At 36.5% G+C, this 23726-nt stretch overlaps 1 protein-coding gene across 1 annotated transcript in view; it reads right to left on the bottom strand.

The window, feature by feature from the left end:
- LOC139119900 (E3 ubiquitin-protein ligase MARCHF5-like) overlaps window positions 1-23726 on the bottom strand; it is a 97572-nt gene that overhangs the window by 9027 nt on the left and 64819 nt on the right. The window contains exons 2-3 of the mRNA XM_070683852.1: window positions 20786-20991; window positions 19201-19679 (exon numbers count right to left, since the gene is read on the bottom strand). Of these exons, the coding sequence (XP_070539953.1) occupies window positions 19201-19679; window positions 20786-20991 (685 nt within the window). The remainder of the gene's footprint in view (window positions 1-19200; window positions 19680-20785; window positions 20992-23726) is intronic.

Below are 23726 nucleotides of genomic sequence, written 5' to 3'. Positions count from 1 at the left end.
AGGTCATTATATCAGTTTACCAAGACTTATTATACAATGTTCAATGCAACTTAGGATGAAGAAAAACATGCCCCTGTACTTGGTAAAGTACTCAGGCCAGACAGATGACACTTCACATGTGATGACATGACTAGAGTTTTGGCATTATAGCTTTTATTATTGCCTTAAAACCACACATCAGGCCATGGCCCCTGGATAAATAGGTGCTCAATTCCCCTTAAAATGCCTTTATTAGTGTTACTCCAAACATACGGCAGAAGTATTTCCATCAGCGCTTTGCATTAACGTGACATTTTGCCTCCAAATCTCCTTGCCAAGAATGCTATGGCTTGATTACATGGTGATTTCCGTGACATCATCACTTCACCAAATCCAAAGCCTAATAACTCAGCTTATGCACTACCTGGGGGAAATAACCCAATCCAAAATACCTTTGGGGCTAAATTTAGCTATACAATGATTCCAGAAATATTGAGTCAATTTCATTCCTTTGAAAATTTTTAATTTCACGCTGTGATGAAATTATCTTCATTTGTTACTGATTCAAACTCTTAATGGCACTGGTATAAATGGAATAAAATTTCAAACTGGAATGAAATTTTGTATTATTTGTTATAAAAATCACACTGTAAATTGCACTTGTCATCATGAAATAAAGACACTTTCTAGTGATATTTTCAGGAACAATGAATCCCCCCTGGTGGAACAGACTGCCGTTAATTGAATACTGAATTATTTTCTTATTATGCTCCGACAAAGGATACACAAAAATTACTCATTTCCCCTGGAGTTGTTAATCACACATGTTGCCAATTATAGAATTGTTTTCAACCTTTAACATATAATTTTATCTCTTTCTCTTTGGCAGCTGTTCAATGTTGCAGGGTGGTGATATTTTTACGAAATATACACTGTCTGATACAGAAATATACAGGTATATGATAGAGTGTGTATATAGGAATCCATTTCAAAAAAAAAAGGAAAAAAAGAAAGAAAGAAAGAAAGAAAGAAAGAAAGAGAAAGAAAGAAAGAAAAGAAAGAGAAATTTATCACATTCAATATCTTAATGAAATTGAACTTTCCCATTAATGGCCACTCCTGGAAAGGTGAAAGAACTACCTTGAAACAAGTCCACATAAAACCATAAATTTCTCACGCTGTTATCTATTAAGTGAAGCTGTAATCAGCTCTTGTGGGCGTCTGTCAAACTGATAAATTGTTGTGTGGTTGACCAACATGTTTGTTACGGCAAACTTTTGCATCAGCGTTTCTGACCTTTGTCACTTTTATATCAGGTCACTATGAGAGCTGTAATTTTTCACGGGACATTGTGAATTGGTGCTGTAAGCAGGTCTGTTGTAAGCTTTGTAGACAGAACCCTGGATTTCAACAAACTGTGTTATTTGCCAATGTTTGGATTGTCTTCTGCCACACTTTACACAAGCATTTACATTGACATTGCATGGACAGAACTCCATCATAGGGGATCCCCCTGAGACTGCAAATCTGCCTATGTACAGTTTAACCCACCTACATGAGGAACAATCCCAGTGTTTGTATCATGTGGCTGGATATGGTAACAAGAAACTGCAGTTGAAGAGTTGTCTTTGGATGAGATTCCACATTAAACATATGCAATAAACTAGATCTTACATCTCCACTGTGAATACTGCCTACAAACAAAGTGTTTCTATCGCTTAATTTTCTTTGAAAAAGATGACAAAGAGTTTTTATACCCTGGCAAGTTTTCTTCCCTGTAAAGTTCATTGTTGGGTAATTGTTTGATATTCATTGCTCCATTGTAAGGCAGAACACATACAAAGTCCTCCTGGGGACCATTTCAATCTATCAGAAAACAGACAGCTACTGAAATGCAGGTCACTTTGAACCCACTATTTTAAACATTTACAAAGGAAAGCATATTAACATATGCAAGTGTAAAAGGGTTTCACATATATTATTAGACTGTTTATTTAAATGTTTTGAAAATTAAAAAGACCCTGATATATTTGCTGAGTGATAAAATACTACTACTCAAGTGTATGTGATAGCAAAATCTCAATTTTAAGTGTGTTAACAACACAACACAAATACAGACACTGTCCTGTCCACATGTTCCCACATGACAACACTATGATACATTCAGGCATATAGCTGAACTGACATCATATCACTGTCTACATGCAAATGAAGTGATGACTCTGCAATATGTTTCTGATGTAGTTCAAAGGTCACATAAAACAACTCCCAGCAGGCTATGCAGTCACTTCATATCTTAATTCTTTACTGACCGCTTAAGTCCAATTTCAAAATCCTATAATAACATTGAGTCCATGACAAAGATTTTGCATTTTAAAATGCAAGGAGAACTCTTTTTTGAATGAGCAGTGATATATGTTATGGCCAATAGCCTTTTTTACTGCAGGTATGAACATCAAGATTCATAATGAATGCCATGCTTGAAAAAATTTGAAGATTTGAGGATTTTCTTGGGTCTTCCTCAAGGCATATCAACCATACTAATGAACTTGTGTCATGTCAGCTTCATCATAAATTTCACCATTGTATCAAATCAGTTTCATCCGTGAAGAACTAAAAGTTTCATGATGTCAATCAGCAGAATTTTTTTCTCCTGGCTATGCATTTGCACATCAAAGTTTCATTCTGGAAGTGTGTCAGTTTTACAGGGTCAGCCCTGCCGCTGTTTGATGCACACAAATTTGTGCAATGGATTGGTAAAGTACCAGCTAGTCTTCTTTGAGAAATTGTAATTGCAATATTTCATGGTGAATCTGGCCATGATTTCCAGTTAACTGATTCACAGACTAATGAGATTCATCCCAACAATATCAGAACACAGCCGATGCATTCACAGTTGTAATGCTGGATATAACCAACATTAGAGATTTCTCAATGCATGCTGCAGTGTGTGCATATGAATCCTTTGACGTCAATTATCTTTTTCCAAGGATTTTTTCATTTTTTCCCCGCAACATTAATTTTCAAATATAAGTTGGAGTAAAATCATCTGAACTATTACATTTGTCATAAATTATGCTATCAATACAGCAAAAAACTGGGTAGAGTGTTGCCAGTAGTTTTTATTTGTATACATATGTGGTATATAGTATATGTGTAGGTTTACACAGAATTTGTAATTATTTGTCTTGTTGTGGATCCTGTTTGTTTCAAACTTGCACAACTAGAGATACAAAAATTCCTGTTACAGCTGTCACGATATCTTTTTTTCCATGGTAGAGCTTTCAGCTACCATACAAACATTTTCTTGAATTTTATGTCAATCAAAGAGGTATGTGAGGGTACCGGAAATTCAATCAAAACAATGACACGTAATGTTGATCATTTAACAGAACAATAATGTACAGGTTGTTGTTTTTTTAGTATAAATGGAAATGGAACAAACATCAAATGACCCAAATTTTATAAGGATGCATTAAAATGTTGAATACAGATTCTTGCCAGATGACACAAATAGCATGTTTACAAATGAAAGTTGGTCTTACTCTATAGATGTGGAACGCTTTCAACTTTCAGAGCTGATGTTTAAAGTGATCCCTGATTTAAAATAATCAAAATATTCAATGGCTGCTTCAACATGATGTTACACCATTGACAAAAATAACGAACCACTTAAAAGCTCTGGTACAGACACGGATATGTAGGAAAGTGACACCAGAGTTTATGAAGGAGTCGGTCTTTCCAGAGATATTTAATGCTTCAATTTCAGCAATTCCAGCCTTTGGTAATTGTATTGCAAGGGTTTTTTTAGGACCAGTACTTCATACTTTTTTTTGGGTCAACATTATATGTCCACAGCATCATTTCACTGTCAAGCCTGAACTTTCACAACACCTTAGCCATAATCACCAGTACTTTGTAGTGAGGAAACTTCAGCTGCTTTGGTATAAATTAAATGTGGTAAAATAGAATGAAACCACTGAAGGTCTGGAAAGAACTATTATGTTCGTACAGAGCACAAGTTTAAAAATGTTACCTTGTATTAACCTGACCACATACGGTAGATATACGATATCTAAACTTGTAATTGTTGACTTCATTAAAATGATTCCAGAAGTATTGTACATTGTATTGCCTATTGACTGTCTTTTATTTGATTCAAAAGAAGGCCCTCAGAGAAAACATAGATTTCAAGAACAGACATTAAAGCCTATAAAAGGGCCAATCGGCCATATTTAGATAATAATTTAGTTTTTTAGTTTCATATAAGAAGTTATATCTGATCCTGTGTACTGAAATACGTATTTTAAACTATGCAGTCATTGTGCTTGTGGCTTGGATACACTCTCATGCATTATCAATAATACTTTGATTACACTATTGCCAGTAAACGTCAGACATTATATAACTTTTATTCATATCCTGCCCTTCAAGCAAAACATGAGCACATGTTGGAAAACTCACCATTGACTACAATTTAGTTACCAGAATAACATATCCTTTAAATTCAAGCTTTTGTTAGCGTATGGAAACTAGCAGAACAAGTGAAGAAGATGACAACACAACATGGTGTGACTCGAATATGCCTATAAATGTCATTAAAATACGGATGACCACACTGAAACAGTGAACAACTGGATACAAATTTACAAAATTATAATACAGATCACATATGTCATTTTCAACGTCAACATTTTTGTTCAAATGTCACACTTATGCAATCACATCTCAATCAACAGCCTAATTTACATTTTATCTACTGATTGAAATTCGAAGGACACTTCTAACTCACGGGTGTTTGGGGGGGGGATGTTGCCTTGGGGACAGATATTTAGACTCTAAAACTTTTACAATATTCTTTTGGCCTACCACTTATGGGGGCTCATTTTGAAGCTTATGGAGTAAATAAAGTTTTCAACTGCTTAGTTTTGTGCAAAACAAGAATTTTATTTCTCAATAGAGATAACACCGGGATGGCGGCCATTTTGAATTTCAAATATCGATAAATATTGAGTAATTTGTTTCTCTACAGCATGATTTGCATGATGACCCCAAATCTTTATTTTGATTTTGAAAGAGAATGGTTGAAAGTTTGCTTGACGAAAATTTAAGCAAAAGTTTAACAATTTCATTTTTGTGGCATGAACAACCTTAAAGGCTGCTGTCTCATCAGAAAATTTACCCATCAGATTACAATTTCAATGGAAAACAAAAGGCTATCACATCTTCATTATCCTCTCACAGACTAGAACAAAGGCGAACCCAGGGATCGTGAACAGTGCCTTTAAGAACTGGTATATTGAAATGCAAAGTGTTAGAATATCAACATAATATATTGTACATGATCTGAAATGTTATTGTTGACACATGAATTCTAGGCTGGATTAAAGTTATACTGTCACCTGTTCCAATTTTGCCACAGTTACCATGGAAAGAGAAAATCGAACCAATCACAGATTTTAAGCCGGTGGCCGCTTTGTAAAAACAGCGCCCTCACAAGGGTATTTTGAATACCAAGGAACGCCCCTTTGACCATATGTGGGCATATTTAGATTACAGGTGACTGTATACCTTTTAAAGTTCAATTTTCAACCCTAACATATGGACAGCATTGACAAAATGAATATTATGTATCTTGCATGATTTTGAAAGTAGAACAAAAAACAGCAACAAGAAATTACAAGAAAACATAAACATTTCAACTAATGGAGCTACACACGATTGATGTTGGATGAAAAACTTCGCACTGGGGAGTTTTGAAGCAAAGGAGTTTTCAACAAAGACATGTTCGTAATCATATTTGACAAAAGCAATTTGATACTGAAATGGAGTCTACTTTGGGGAGAAAAAGCACCTGTGGATACTGACAAAACAGGGTTACAAGTTGGATGGCAAAATACTTGTATTTATTTTATTCTGTGATTAACTTCAACATTGTTATCTGTTCTGATGCTTCAATAGGCATCAATTTACTGTTTCCCTTCGTCATCAATATGTTTCCTGATGTAGATTGCGCTGACATATGTTTCGGAAGTTATTGGGCAGTTTGACAGTTGTGGTCGAAATAATAGTTTATTAGGGATTTCCGGATCTATAATTTCCATAAGCTGCACAATATGGTTCACAACAACCGGTGGAAAAAACTGTCACATTGATATGCAAATGAGTGACACAAATGTCTGCATGATTGTTAAAAGTCTGGTTACAAGGTGACGATAAAACAAACATATGATGCAGATGAGGGGACATTATGGCTATAAACAGGAAATGAATCAAATTCAATCAAGCGTGGAAATTAGGTCAGTAAATAACACAATATACCATCATACAGTCATGAAAAGTTGTCCTGTGTGGAGTTCATGATAATACAGTCATGAAAAGTTGCACCGTGTGGAGTTCATATGGCGGTATTGAGGATGTAATACTAATTGATGCTTGTTGTCTTATGTCATCATTAGCAGATGATCAAATTCTTTTTCAGCATAATTTAATGAGATGGATCATTTTATGAAGTAACCCTGGAATAATGGAACTCTGTGTAAAACTTAATGGGACACTGTGTAGGCTGTATGAGATGCTCACTCATGAAACTCCCACCTTCAAATGAATAAATGATTAATCTATCAGATTTTGGCATTGTATTGTGGCGATTACAGTTTGATTCTGTAGTATTTCTTTTGAACCAAGCATTCATGTACCGCGGATCCAATCTGATCTGTGGGAGGTAGTCCCAGCTGACACACACACAAAATTCATCTGCACTTTTGCACTCATTGTTAGAGAGAGCATTCACCCAGCCTACAAATTGAAATCCTAATCGGCTATGGTTCTTGTACACAAAGCTATCTACCACATTTGCAAAGGGGTTAACTATGCAAATGGGTTACAGCACATGCTTGATGCCTCTGCATGGCATGCATTAAATGTACATACAACATAGCATTACATCTAGGTATTTGGAAACAGGAATGAGAAAGCTGTGTATAAACTATGTTTTTGCACATCAGATTTTGATCACATTTTTTTAAGTGTTAACACCAGCAAGGATTTATAACTTTTCGAAGTATCTGACCATTAACTACTTTTTCAGTCCTGTGAAGGCTTTTATTTTCTATGCTAGCCATAAAAAGACTGCTCATTCCTTTGATTTCAAAGCACCTTTAATTTAAATATTATTTTCAGGACGTTATACCCCTTGACACTTCCACTCGGACATGATCCATCTACAAGTTGGACCAGGTTTGGGGATTACATTAGAGTATTAGAGTATCCATCAGGGAAATGTCAAGAGGGGAACTGTTCCGGAACCCTACATGCAAGCATGACAGCTAAAATGCTTGATTATTAGATGAGTGAAAGGTGACTGTTTTAGCTGGCACAGATCAGATGGACTTAGTTCCCTAATAGTCACTGAAGTCTGTGACTGAGACACAAGAACCATTTTGGGCCAGTGATACTTTCTCTTCTTTGCTTCATTCGGACAAAGAGAAATTATATAAAATTTGCTGACTGCACTTTGCACCATAGAAATTAAGTCACGGAAGGATAATGACCAACAGGGAATCCATCTAAAATAACAAATGGTTGCATTCTCTGTTTATCATTTAAAGGCTTCGTTTTGAGAACATATTCTTTTATTAGTGCAGGCTCCTCTTCGTTGACTGGGTTGAAACAAACAAACCAACAAACAAGATCATAGCTCGTGTTAAGGTAGTACATGCCTTGACATTGAAAGTATTAACTTTTGCTCAAATATTCTTCTATAAGGAAACTTTTAAATTAGGACTAAAAATCGGGGGTCAACATGCAAAATTTGGTGCCAGAGAAACAAATTACACAATATTTACCAACTGATTAAATTCAAAATGGCCACCATCCCTGTGTTTACTCTATGGGAAAAATTTATGTTTTCAATTTTCACAACAATAGGCCTGTGAAAGCTTCAATTACCCAAGAGCCTCAAAATGAGCCCCAACAAGTGATACATCAAAAAAGTATCGTTAAAGTTTGAGTGTCTTAATATCTATCCTTAAGAAGTATTCTACCGATGGGAATTTAATCCGATCAGACAGGAAACCTACAGTTTTCAATGTCAATGACAACCAAGCCTGTACATTCCCTCAGTCAACTTATTGTCTCACCCACCTATAGTTGACATATTACTCACAGTCAGTTGAACTGGCCGTGAATACCTTGGCAAATAATCTTCAAAACATTTTTAGGACAGAATGACATGACATAATGTAATTTTTGTGCCGAACAATGCCAACAAAATTTCCCGACAGCAACACTGAAGATCAGCAGTATCGTGTTTGTTTGAAAAACTACTGTACAACATTTAAACATATCAACAACTTTGAATAATCGGCGTTCACTGTCTAAAATGTTTATTAATATCCGTGCTAGTACATCAACTCAAAAGTGAAGAATTGAGATGTGACTGTCACATGTGTACAAGTTCTATATATTCTCCCAGTTTATCCTATATAATGAACTGGGGTCAAAGGGTCATCCTGAATACAAATGAACAGAACAATGAGATGAGTATCATTCTGCAAGACAACAATACCCTTGAGTATGATGCATGACATGATAGGTGATCCGTTTTCCGTGCAATCTGTGACAGGAACTACTTAGCTGTAGCACCTGGATGTGGGTAGACATCTTTCTGATGACCTCTTCCATCAGTGAAATGCATCAGAACTGCTGCCACTGACAGACTCAAGAGTCTGAGATTGTCACGATTTTACTGTCGTGAACGCTGTATTAACAGTACAAAATAATGCTGTTCTGGGACTGTGAAAAGTCCGACAAAGCCAAAACAAATTTTGTGAATGCCAGATAATGTGGTGCTACATGCTGTTAAGAATGATGAAAACCTAACTTTTGAAAATTGGAGTAAAATCACTTGATGTGGACACGAACTTTCATATGACATATGCTGTGGGAATTCATAAGGTTGAAATTGTAAATGTTATACCATTTTTTACTCATTTCTACAAGTTACTAAGCCAACAGATAAAGTGTCCTCTATTCTCTTCATTTGTTGATATAATATTAAGAATATTTAGAACATACGAAGGGGAAGTTCACCAAGGCTGATTTTTACATATGTGTTAGCTTTTGGGTCACTTATTCCGGAAAGGCCATTTTTGCTATTCATAACTCACACGATTTTTTACAAAAAAAGACAAAAATAGTGGCGGAAGTTGCTGTATATGGCTCCATGAACTTCATGTTTTTTGAATCATGGGGGAAAAGCCCAAAGCTTGGCGCTTTCACCACTTGATATAACATTGAGAAAATTTACTACCTTTACTGGCCAAAGATAGTTAAAAAATTTCTCTGGGACCGTGAAGTAGAGAAATATTTCCAAGAAAATAGTCTATTGACATATCGTTTCATTTCTCTGAATTTGCAATTTGGTAGATTGAAAGCAATATCTCATCTGAACAGTAGCAGGATATTTATCTCCCACTCAGATGCCATCATAAAATCTTTCCATGGTAACATGCTGTGTTCTGCCCACGCCCTTCCTAGCATACGGTTATCTGTTTTTCGTTCAGGCGAGTAACAGAATTGTTAATACCATCGTTGGCTAACCTCGGATCATTATTGCCAAAACTCAAGTACACAACACTGCAACCCAAAATGCTTCACAAATAATCACACTAAAGGTAAAAACTTCTGCAAATGATTGAAATATATCTTACAGAAAAGTTCTGTGATAATGATCTGAATAAATTCAGGTAACACTCTTAATGCACTGATGAGAATATCAATTCAGCCTGAATATCGAGAATCACTTGATAACGTATATCATGAAAATATCATGAAAATTTTCCAGCTGATGTATCGAATAAGGGGCTTGATTCTAGGGCAGCTCTAATCATACCCAGGGACAACTCAAGCCATTTAGATTCTCTGAGATGCTCATTGACTTGCACGATTTCAATGCAGCTACGCTTGGGTTCTTGGAAATGACAAGGGTGCCATAGCCATAGCTATCATGTACATACTCCTTCTTTTTATAAGTATTTGATCATACACCTTCAGATTTCCAATCTAGTCTGTCAGAGCTCTCTACATAGTTTGGGCACTATCCATGGCTCTAGTGACTGAATTCAAGGTAAAAGCCGGTGAAAGCGGTGGCTTACAAAAAACAGGAAGGTCTTCTGGCGTGACAAGTAACAGTACGGTATATGGGTTTGTGAAATTTATGGAACTGATTTGGTGATAAAAATACAATGAAACTTTACTGTTTCTATAAATCTGAGATGTCAAAAATGCACTTTTGATGAACCAATACAAAATATCTATGTCCAGAATTTGCAGGAAAAACATCAAACAGATTATCATATGGTGGGTGAGGACAAAAACGAAGAATTCCACATCAAATTGTTGCCTCAGTGCAGTATGGCTGTATCTAATCAAGGTCACTGTCAAGGACTGCAAAGTATGCCAACTGCAATGACAAATAGAAAAAAAACCTCAAAAGACTATGAATATAGAGACACAGCAAAGAGAATTATTCAGTCAATACAACTACACAGTGAGTGATATTGTAATGTATCTGACCATTGATATGCAGTATTATATCATACCAGTATATTGATGGTGCAAATACAGCGATCTGATTGGTCGAGAGGTGAAAAGAACCATGGTATATTGGCGATATACCACGGCTGGCATGCGCACTGGCTCTCGGCTTGAGGAAAAGTCCTTTTATGATATTCCATGCCAGAATTTCAATATACATGTACTGTTATGATATAATAGCAATAAATCACACCCAGCGACGGTATACCACTCAATTTTGACCATTTCACTTCATATATGCACTTGCTATCGCTCGTGCATATATGGTCGTGAACTTGTCGAAATCTCGTGGTATACCATGGCTGGGTGTGCTTTATTGCTTGATTGTATCATACCAATAATTTATTGGTATTCGAAAATTTGCGTGTCATTTCAACCTGTCTTTTGATGCGAACAGTAAAAATATTAGATTTTATGATGATTTCAAATGTTCGATTTAATAAAATAAATAACACATAACAGTGAGGGCAATATCACAATTTGTGGCCTGCCCAAAGGATGAGATATTGATGATACCGTCGCCTGCGGTTCGCTCATCATCAACGTATTGATCAGGATCACCATCCCTTGGGCAGGCCACAAATTGTGATATTGCCTTCACTGTTATGTGTTATTATTTAAATCTGATACTGCACAGAGTGATCTATACATGTATGTATATGTACTGTGCTTGTTTTAATACAATGGGAAAGTTATATAGATGTATGGGGAGTGAGCGATAGGGAGATGTGCAAGCAGGGGAGAGAGAGAGAGAGAGAGAGAGAGAGAGAGAGAGAGAGTATGCTGATAGAAAGAATGTGATGAACATCAAGCTGGTAAGACAGGCAAAAGGCAACTATTAAGTCAATTTAAACTTATCTGAAGGAAGCCAGAAAGACTAGAGAAGGCACAGAGAAGGTAGGGACCAGGCAGAATAAGCCGGTCTGAGGGTTACACTGAGGAATAAACAGAAGAGACGTGTACATATACATCTGTACACAGATGGTAAAGCAGAATGAAAAGCTTATCCAGTCGGCAGCCCAAATCAAACTTAATTTTGGTAAAACATACAACAACAGAGAAAGTGACAGCCATTGAATACACATCCAGGGCTTAAATATCTCTCCTGGGTGATGGCCTAGAATGTTGACATTGTCAAGGCAACATCTCTCATGACATCGCAGGATACAATTCATCTAGAAGATACAGGTAACTAGAGACTTCATCAGCAGCTAGGTGAGAAATATCGCATCTGGAGTCACGATCTGACATTTACTCAAGAATCTCTCTTTGGAATTACACTCTATTAATGTAAAACTCTGGCAATAATATGATTTTCTAAACTGACAAAAGTAAACTAAAATGCAGAAGAGAGACACATATCGAAAATCATGAATATTTGATGGCAAGCTCCTACAGAACAAAGTGGATTAAAATTTCCCTCTGAATCAAACTTACAGGGCAATTCAAAGACACATTTAATACAAAAGATTTATCTTTGAAGGCAGTACAAAGACACGCCAATATTTCAAATATTATCAGCAGAGTAGTTGACATAGAGACAAAAGCCGTAAAGCATGTTGCTGGGAGGCCTACATTGAAAGGCTTTTTCAACTGCCAAATTGTCTACATTGATATGCATCTGCATTTCCTCCGCTCAGAATGACAGTTATCCTCAATGCAGTCAATTTGATGTGGGCATGCACAAAACAGTTGCAATGAAATGAACATTTATCGTTACTTATATTCTACTTAATTGATTATAAGGCTAGCAACATAATTAAGTGTTTGGATTAATGAATGATACACTGACTTGATTGGAGGTTGTCAATTATTTACTGTATAGGTAATGCAGGAAACATGACGGTGCATACTCTTTAGGAACTCTATCCATTTGGTGTGAAAAATGTATAGCACATACGGTACGTTGCATGTAATGGGTTGATTTGAGACTCACTCAAGGCACAGACTGACCTATGACATTCTGAAACAGCAGACCCAGAAGTAGGTGAGGACAAAATTACCAAAACAGAGACAATTTCTCATCCACCCTTGACCATTGATTTGTTCAATATTTCACAAAAATCCTAGGTGTAAATAACACATATTGAAATGTTTTTGACTTATAACACAAGCCTTTTGAAGAAAACAAGTCATGATCGACTAACTGACAAGATGTACTTTTTGAATTTTTCAAGGCAGGTCTGCCACCAGTGTTCCTCAAAAGATACAGATAACTCACACAGGCATGGTGGAGACATTTTCTGCCGTCCATTTCACCTATGACCTCTTTTCATATTGATATACTCACAAGCTGACATGCTAAGATTAAAGCTAATTTCATCCTTTCCTTGTAAATACACGCTCAAAGAATTATGAAAAATTGTCCTGCCTCATTCTGACCGGTGCAGTGATATGTGTAACTTGGGGGCAAATCAGAAAAAAGTGATTAATGATCTGTATTTCTTGTAAGTGAAATTACACCAAGGCTATGGAGATGTATGTGTTTCTCACAGGTGAAATTACAGAAAACTTCACTGCTGTATGTCAAACAAGGTGATTGAAGACGAGTGTTTTCTTGAGGGTGAAACATGACATACCTCTCTTAAGGGTGAATAAGACGAAAGAATCAGTAAGATGACAGAGTGATGAAATATTTGCTTTTTATGGATGAAATTAAATGAGGATGGATGAAATCAGACATATTGACTGAAGATGTTTGTTTCCTATGGATTGAAACCAGAGATTTAGATGAAATACACGCAAACAGAAAACAGACGTTATGTACGCTTCAAGTTGAAAATTTGTTGTGTGACTGTAAATTTTGATTAATTTTCTGTGAAAGCATGAAAGATAAATTTCTGCGTACTGGAAGTAGGCAGGGTGCAGGATCTATAAATGCAGCGATTCACATTTCTGTCCAAATTGATTGCTGTCAATAATTGAAAAGCAAATCCATGATTAGGCTCCCCTAGGGCACTTTGACATTTTCTGAGAGCTAATTAAAGTTGGTTTTTCATTCTTCCATCAATATTTGCGGCATTTCATCATCACAGTCCACCCACTGTGTCGCTGACATATCCTTCAAGAGATTAAGTAAATTTGTTTGTATTGTTCTGAATGGATTGAGCATGAAAAGAAAAGACAGAGAGGAAAGAACAGTTTACTGTCTAAGATGATCAAACTGTAAAATGACATGAAAGAGTGAGGGGGGAGTGAAAATTGGGAGAGACAGACAGACAGACAGACAGACAGACAGACAGACAGTAAGTAAAGATTTGTTACATATAACAACAAAAGACCAAAAAGATGTCTTTTTATCTTGGTATCTACATACAAAAGAAAATAATCCTTTAATGACAAATCTTTTATTTGCCAATTAATCATGCATATAGCATTTTGTGAACAGGATGTCTGAAAAGCCAGATATATCAGGGGGAAAAGGTTTGTGTTTCAACTGGGAATTCTGTGATGCTCACATGCAGCAATGAGTGTGTGGTTCAGGTGATTTATAAAATACAAGCGCGCTAGTCAAGAGCAGGGCTTGAAATGTCATCTGTCATGTATCGGGAATCAGCATGCGGACGGCCATCTGTTTTAACTGTAACTTTTCATTTGACTAGCTAACTATAAATATCTCCTCCACTGAGATTCAAACATGTCCACCTGAATACGGTCTGACAAATGAAAATCACTGGCCTGCGTACGATGGCACTGAACCAACAAACCAATCAAACATCAACCCACGCGGAGGAATTTGTGGAGGTTGCACAGTAATTTCCAATAATCTCTGTGACTGATGTCAAAATAAATTGTTGGGCTGTTTGATGGGTCTCCCTACGCCAGGCATAGAGTGTATTTATATTTTGATACCATTCAAATACTTCAGGTCTTCTTAGATGTTTGACACTGGGCGTGAAACAGCTACTTTAGATGGAATAATTGTTTATTTGGCATGTCAAAGAAGATAGGTAAATATGAAATTGATGGAAAATCTAGTGTAGGGGGCGTAATGAGATTGAAGAAACAGCGTGCATTGCACTGTACGGGGGTAACGAAGACACATATTCGGTAGTTGCCATCATGAAATATCATATAGGTATGATAAGCTGAGATGTGTGGATGCAAGAGAGAGATACCGTGTACATCTGTTAAGAGTTATGGTACGTCTTCAAGACTGACAAAGATGAAGATGATTTCAATATATGCCATTAAAGGGCCACTAGCTGCAACTTTTGACGATTTTTTTTCACTAAAATTTTTGTTTTTCATATCAACTGCAAGTTCTTGTTCTACTACCCAAACAAGATTGGAACACCAACTATGCAGCTTATCAACACAGCATCTAAGCATGTAGAATACACTGTTATTGTTTAAATTTGAATTCTCATCCAGAACAGAATTCCCTTATTGACAATACATGTATTAATTCACTTGCCAACAATAACAACGCAGTTTACACATGTAAAGGCTGAGTTGACAAGCTGAATATGGTGTATCTCAACATGCTTTGGGGAGTAAAACAAGAAACAGAAGTTAACATTAAAAACAAAACTGGTGAAAAAAATCATTAAAAGTTACAGCTGTTGGCCCTTTAATCCTTTCACCACCATGGTTTGTCCCAAATCCATTGTTTTCTATAGTAAACTTGCACCTGTACACAGGGAACTGGGGGTGAAAGGGTTAAACAAACAGCTAAATGAGTCTGTTAAAGAAATTCCCCAAAAATGAAACAACACCATGAGAAATGTACTAGTAAAATGAAAACAAGCACAAAAGTTATCTGTTGTCAAGTATGGCTGACATTTAACAGGAATACAACAGGCTGCTATATAAAAACTTCTTCTCACTGCCATGAATTAAAGTCAATTTAAAAGAGACAAAACAGAGAAGTACATGCATTGAACAACTGAAAATTTCCTGAACAGCCTTGAATTGCAAGCTCATTGATGATACAAGACAGACAGCAAGTGTGAAGTACGTTTAGATGGTGTATGTTTATTAACACTTCAAGAGGGCCTTTGACAGTACCTTGATTGAGGGCACAATTCAATCAGAGAGACGCATCAAATACCTTAATAAAGTGATGCTTGACAACATCTACAGTGTCAATGTAATCACTCAATGAGCTTTGAGAGACAACTTCAATGGCATCCACTCTTGTCATCCTATCAATTTCTCAAGATTGGTACAATCAAGTGCTGGTCTGACTTTGCCCATCACTGTCTCCAGTTGAATGACATCCATAACATTCACACTATTGATTGCCGATCCCAAGGGCAATTTTATGATCCTGATCATGTTCCTGAAATTGTTTTTGACATATTCCGTCTAAACAAATCATTTCCGGTTGGTGAAATTTGCAGTAAGAGTTCCGGACAGCTGTGTTAGTTTGTCACGTTGGTTTGACATGCACCATCAAACCAACTCTATCTGATCCATTAGCTCAGATGGTAGAGCATCTAAAGTGAATTTGAAGGATGTAGATTGAAGTCTTATGTGGACTGTGTGTGTGTGATGTGTGTGTGTGTGTGTGTGTGTGTGTGTGTGTGTGTGTGTGTGTGATGAAACTTCAGTAACAAATATAATTACCTAAATACTTGAAATAGTTTGTGTTATTATACATATATACAAATATATCCACACACACAAAGACACACACATATATATATAAGCATGCTAAGGAGAAAGTTGTTCGTATGAAGTGCTACCCTGTCCACCTTGATCTGAGCTATGTTTAATGATGTCAGAAAAATGGCTTTTGGTACGACATAATAAATTACAATTTCATTGATTTGCAGGGAAAGCAAACTTTCTCACCTTTGGATAATTGCATTCATTTGAATCATTTTTCATGTACTGTCTCCATCACAGTTAGGCAAGTGCAGTGCTGGATTTATTGTGATCAAAAAATTCCTCTGATTTTCACACTTCAGAATCAATGTTGAAATCACATGGAGGTTTAACTAGGTAATTTATATCGTTACATAGTTTAAATATCAGGCTATGCTGCTTAAAGTGAAAATGTTCGATGAGAATGAAAAATGTCAAAGATGAGTCACACTGTTTTGGAATATCATTGGTGGCACGACTTCAGCGTTTTACAAAATAAGCCACTTTTCAAACACTGATAGGTGGAAATGACAAGAGATATCATTCGAACTACGGTGTTTTCCAACCAAATATACAATTCAGAGATGTAGACAGTGTACTGGTATAGAAGGGGCTAGGGAAATACACAAGTACTATAAACAAATGCAGATGTAGAAGAGATGTAGCGATGGGTGGGGGTTGAGAAACAGGGTGTTAGAGAAACAAGAATGACAACAAACAAGTATGTGATTGTGAGAAAACTCAGATTGAATACGAGGCTAATAGGTACAAAGACTACTGAATGGAATAAAAGGAAAGAAAGGAGAGAAATGAGTGTATAATTAGCTTCAACTGCTTTCAGTTCAGTTACAGTAATACAATATGAACATTGCCTTCCTCTTACTTTGCAATACGTTTGATTCCTATCTTTGCTGCATTTACTATTTCAAATGTGTGGTGTATAAACTTGTTCTTATCATTGTTGTCCGGACAACAAAGTATCAAATGAGATTGGCTGGCTTCAACTCAGCCTTCTACATTTCAGTTGACCTTCTCACTGCAGAACAACATACCCATGTGCAAATTTTGACTTTTGATCGAATACAAACACCGCCGCTGAAATCTTATCCATTCCAACTGACCTTTGCCAGTAGGCATGACTTCAGTTCCTTTGTTGTGTTCTTCAAATGGCACAACCTTTCTTTTTTTTTTCACTTCTCCATTTGCACATCAAGGGATTTCGTTTGTGTGAAAAGAACCCTGAAACTGGAATTCGGGACAGTAGAGCTATATGGTGTTGTGTACCATTGATGCGACATGCTCAATTTCAATGTGATTATCAAATATTCTACGGTAATCTTATTATCTCACACCGATTCTCAGTAAGCTATGGAGTACAATGACAGTTTTGAAGACAAAACGCCAAAGGAAAGAAAGACTGACCAATTTCTTCAGAACCAATCCTCACAAATGATTATCAAAGTTTTCTACGATAGTAATGTACCAATATTTGTAAATAAATGAATTTCCAGAAACCATACCCAACCATTTCAATGTCTCTCCTTCAATTTCATATCAAAAGTGAATTTTTGACAGATTAATGTCACTCAAAACTACCAGACTAAACTTTCCAGCAAAGTAGCCAGTACAAATGGGGATGACACCATATACATAGCAACATTATGAACTAAAATGAAAAATATTATCTTCAATATTTCAACTATTTATGAAATTTCACTGATGTTTATGTAGTGTATTTTTGGACAAATATCCTGTTGATGAAGTTCACGCAGATCATAAATTGTTGAAACAACACCAAGTAACTGCCACTGATGTCTCTTTACATATGAATAAATATCACATCCTTCCAAGGATAGATCTTGTGATAGACCTTGTGATAAACTGGAAGACATCTTTCCTCAGTGCCTTTCAGGAAAATAACAAAGTTCAAATTTGCTGTCTCCTGACACACCCACTCCCCAAAGTAAAACTTTAATACAATGGAGATATTTATAGAAAATGCCATTGTCATTCACACTGCACAAACCTACCTATAGTTTTGAATTTTTACATTATAGCAAACTTAATTTTTACAGTTGCACATTTTCTGTCTGTTGGTATTATTTTCAGACTAAAACATCTTAATATAAGAGGATTTCAGAAAACGCACACATGCACCCCCTTAAAGCCTTAAAGTCATTGATCTGATTATGTTGCAGGTTAGAGCACAGGATGAAAACGCCTCCTGAATATTCCAGAATGACGTAATAATGCCGTAACCTTAAAATTACTTTCTTACGGCGTAATGATGCTTGCAGTTTTCATTAGTAGTAAGAGAATCCGACAGAGAATAAATGAAAACTGAGTGTGTGATCATGAATGAGGTACCCTATCTTGTTTGTGTTCCTCTTTGACAATGGATTTTGGAAATGTTACATTGTACAGAAATATGCCATATATATATTCCATTTGCTTTATAGATCACCATAGGTCACAACTGCCCACTGCTTATCCACTGTGTTTGAATAGACTATGTGGGCTGATGCCATTGATGAATCCTTTTTCACATGGTATGCCACTTGAGGGGGTTTGTCAGTGCTTACAATACCCACACAAAAGTACATCACCCGCAGGGGCAGGGTTTCTCTTTCCTACTGAAAGTAACACAGTGAGCTAGCATTTCCATATTTTCATTCTCTGGGTTTCACACCATGATGTCGGCAAATTCTGCCTGCAGACAACACAGTATACGTCCGACGGCATACAGAAATCCCCCTCATTCATCATTTCACAATTATTGTGGAACAAAAAAATGTCACATCCAATTTCTTCTTACCTTTGGAGTTCGGGCCTATACTGAGAAATGACAAGAATACATAACTGAGTGGTGTTTCATGGAAAACATATTCCTTGCTAGTTTGTGTTCTGTCATCCAATCTGATTCTAAATAGCAGTTGTTCACCTTTTCATAAATGTTATGTACCTGGCCCAAGTACTCGATTACATGATTGCATAATTCCATTTTTAATACTCAACATGTGTTCAACTTACCAATATTGTTCTTTGCAAGTTCGAATTCAGTGATCCAAACATAAGCTTTCCACAGATGGTTGCAATTGTAGGGAAAATTAAGGCACCGCAGAGTATCCTGGTAGCAGAGATAGGATCATTCATTGGCACTGGTTCAGCTGGAACACGGAAACCTGGTGCTAGATCCGGGAAGATGTAACTAAGGAAAGGAATCTTTGTGGAGTGTTTTCGCCAGAGCTTCAGGATATAGTCCTCCCACCGGATCATCTTCCCTAGAATCAGCATGACCGGAATGGTGGGAAGGCCAATGAGAAGGAATAACGGATCGGCCCTTTCCATGACGTCCAGACCTTCCTTATGCCCCAAGACTTGCATGACAGTCACAGCTCCATAGGTTACAGCAGTCCAGTAAATAGAACCTACTACGATACCAGCAGCTGCAAATGGACACACTTTGTAGATGATCTTATCCACAGTATCAAGAATATATACAAAGGAACCTGAAAATAAAGTAAGCAATACTAAGACTCAAAACAAAAATGTGTGAATTTTCTCTGCTGATCTGCAATTTCTTTCAACCCAAGTTTATCGTTTTTCCAGGTACCATTTGAAAAAGGTAAAAAAATTATCGATTGTCCTTTACACTCAGCAGTGATGTGACTAACTAATCAAAAATCCAAAAGAGAAAAAGTTCACACGCATTGAACAAGACAGTATGATGGATAATTCAAAAGAGTTTGTCAAAATAAAATTTCAAAGGAGCTACTGATCTATAAACTTGGATTTCAATGTTATGACGTCTTCTTATGAGATAATAATAAAATTGAATATGCCAACGTTAAAATCACTAACTTGTGTAAGCAATTAAAGAACCAAGAAGCAACCATTTGTATCATGTGATGTTGGATAAATGTGAAAATGTTAGTTGGAGGGGGAGTCACATGTCATGAGACAAATTTCTCACGATGTATCACTGAAATGTGACTGTTTTCTTCTTAACATGTGATTGGAAGAGCAATTTTTACATGGTTCAGATTTTCCGTAGATTCCATGATGGCATATATGTATCTTCCCTGTGCGCTGATATTGTGCATGTCATGACATCAAAAATTGTCACGACACTGCACGTCACTGACAACTGTCCTCAAGGAGTACACGCTTCACCTTTGTTATCTAAAGTACTCACTACGTTTGCTACAAGGAACTCAAAAGTTATGCTGATGCCGAGTTTAATGTTACTGCAATGTGCCTAAAACCTGACATTGAAAGAAGAGATGACACACTGACAGATTGTCCACTTCCACCTCCAGGGCAGTATTAAATTCATACAATTCTGAGGAAATTGTGTTTTTTTTCACAGCATGGCTATGAAGAGAGACACAATATACATCTGTCCATTTTAGACAAGTAATCAAATAATTCAATTATTCAATTAACTACAGACAGTGTATGTCCATGGAGAAAAAAACTATGATCTATATTTATGGACACATATGTAAGAATAAATATAAAATATGCAGATGCATGGATAAACTTGGTAAAAACATGGCAGCTACTCCTACTCCAAAAAATCATTTTGATTTCCCATTTATTAGCAATATTTTACCTAGTTTTGGATATACTATCAGATATTCGGTATTGCACTGAGGACATGCTACTTTGGTTGTGCTATTTCCCTTCTGTTTTTCATCGATCCATCTCTGGAGGCAAGATTGATGGACCCATTTGGTTGTGCCTCTACACCTGCACGGTCTTGTCCACGGAGCTGATCTGTCATCTTCCTCTGTGGCAAAGCAAACCCAACACGTCCGCCTGCAAGTCAGAGACAAAGGAAAAGCAGGTTCAGTCACAATCAGTGTGGTCATTTGTCTTCCTTATGTCATCGCCCATAGAGACCAATCTGTTTGGCAACTCTCCTAAATCATAATAATTCCCAAGTTGGAAATCAGGTTTTTGTTCTCACCTTGCACTCAAGGAAACTTCAACTATTTCCCTTTTTGTATCAGTAAAGAAAATTATATGAGCCATAGAAAGATTTGAGATGTATGCTAGGAGCTAAACTGCACGAAATTTATGGGTCCTTGAAATTCAAGGTGACACCTAAACTTCATATTAATGTTCTGTTCATTTGAGTGGAATTAAGACGGCAGTACGTCCTTCCTTTTTTTTCTAGTCTGATTTCTTGTAAGCTCCGGGACATTGAGAGATGTTGAAGGTCTTCTTCCCCAGAAATCTAGGCTTATGAAATTTCTGTGCGGAAGGATTTTTATTTTCTTGAAATCGTTTTCACGATATTGATATACAAACAAAGGTATGCTAAATAGCTGAAATTTGGCATGGATTCATAATACCACACTCAATTGGGGTTTACGATAATCCCAGCCCAGCAAAGACGTTCGCAATCTCAGAACACAGATGAATGACTTGTCAAAGGGATAGCTGGGAGTACATGTCTAGGATATGGGAAATCACAGACACCGGATCTTATATGATCTGCTAAAAAAGCAATGTTATGGCTCTTTTGAAGGAATGTCAAACTTTCCATTTTTTTACACACATTCCTGTGAACTTTGACAAGCTGAAGACATATACTTAGATATAGCTTTGAGGAACAAGCCCAATTGCCACTGTCACTCACCTATTACCTAGCATATCAACAGTAATATTAAATGTCAATAGACCTTGTTTTACCGAAGGGAGAGTGCTTTTGAGCTTTGCTATTTGGGGGTATTTATATACATATAGTTTATCACAAAGCTTAGTTATATATTGCTTCTTTGAGTAAAAATAACCCGTAGCTGCATTTTGATGTTATTTCAAGTTCTCAAGATCTATATAAATCATGACTGCATTTATCAATGTACAAGCAGGTTCATGAAGTGGGCAAATCTTTTCTTGTATTTTCAAGGATAACAATATTTGTGTTTTCATGGTTTTTCTGTTTTTCTAGTGGGAAAGTATAAATCCTTTCAGTATATGGTCACATATCAATGCTTTACCTATTTTTTTCTCACGTGGTATTTGCATACAGCTTGATATTGTAGCGCAATTTCAGCACTTTTACAAAGATTTGAAATTTTCTGGACATCTTATGCAGGTGACATAAATTGATCACACATGATGATGGCCATCAATCAAATAGACAAGATGAATATTGTACAGAGCTGAAGTGGGCAAAGCCTGCTTTCAAGTGTTTCCAAAAGGCAAGTGCACTGGTGTGTAACAGAGGACACTCTTACAGATTGAATACTGTGAAATAACATTGCCCCCAAGGTCATATATCATACTGCATTTCTCTCTTTCGCTTTGCAGTTCTACTTTTCCAACAGTAGCTAAGCAGGCTCTTCGGCATCATTTTTCAACACAGTTAGGGGTACTCTTCACAGGTGATTTCACTCTCATTGGCTAATAACCTGTGAACTGTAACTGCACATCCAAACACGAGAGACTGTGTTAACTATTAGCGGTGACAATCTTGAAAGAAACTGGATTTGTTAGTCTGCTCAGTGAGCATGTTAGGAACAGGGAGTTACAAAGATTATCATGAAAGGGAAAATCATTTGTTGAAAACAGCTGGCTTCCCTGCATGATACACTGAGGTGATCAAATCATATTTTAGATCCACAAGTCCATGAGATGGTGGCCGAATCTAATCACTAGAAGCCTATAACTTTCAACAAGCCAACAAGTCAACATTGTAACTACAAGCTGAATAAAGTCACTCATCCATTGGGTTAATAGAGGCAAAACTCTATCACCCTGGTCATAAAATCTACCAGCCCTGTTTTAAAACTACTTGCCATGCCATAAACTTTGCTAGCCTATGAGCTTTGGCTGGTGGATTTGCTTAGCTATGTACTCTCTTTTCAATCAAATCATAAAACTAGTTAATCATCATCCTGGTGTTGTTCTTGGTACTTTATTGACAATTTACAACCAACTGGACTATCAATTGAACAAATGATGAATTTAGGCTAGAGAAGGTTATGTTCATGTTTATTTCTTTACGTGAGAAAAATGTATATTTTTACTCATTTGTGCTCAAAACACTTGTACAATGACAATCTGCTGCTTTTGTAGTAAATGTAGACCTATGTAAATTTGGCTTTTAAAGTATTTTTTTAATTATAGTTTGTTTACTTTGATAGTTGTATATTTTACGTCAGCTTTGCCTTTTGTTCGTTATGTGGTGTACTATTCTGGCTTGACTTTGTATAGGTGATTTGCACCTGTTTTATCACACAATCCTATGTAGACCCTTTTTTACAGTTTACGTTGGATAAATCTTAAACAAAATAAAAAAAAAAATTGTGCAATTCAGCAATAAACAAAAACAAAAAAACGCTTCAAAATAAATCTGACACTCTTGAATGATGTGTTTCCATGTTGCTTCTAACAGAATATTAACACTACGCTAGGTATAGAGGCATTGCAGTGTTTCAATCCACATTTGGAAAACATGTGCACCTGTCATATCACTAAGATTTCAGTTGCACTTTCAAAATTATACAATGATTGATGACTTAAGTTGCTACAAACTGATAGCT

Source organism: Ptychodera flava, chromosome 20, assembly GCF_041260155.1.
Source record: "Ptychodera flava strain L36383 chromosome 20, AS_Pfla_20210202, whole genome shotgun sequence".
NCBI classification, from domain to species: domain Eukaryota; kingdom Metazoa; phylum Hemichordata; class Enteropneusta; family Ptychoderidae; genus Ptychodera; species Ptychodera flava.
This window is presented reverse-complemented; position numbering and strand designations above follow the sequence as displayed.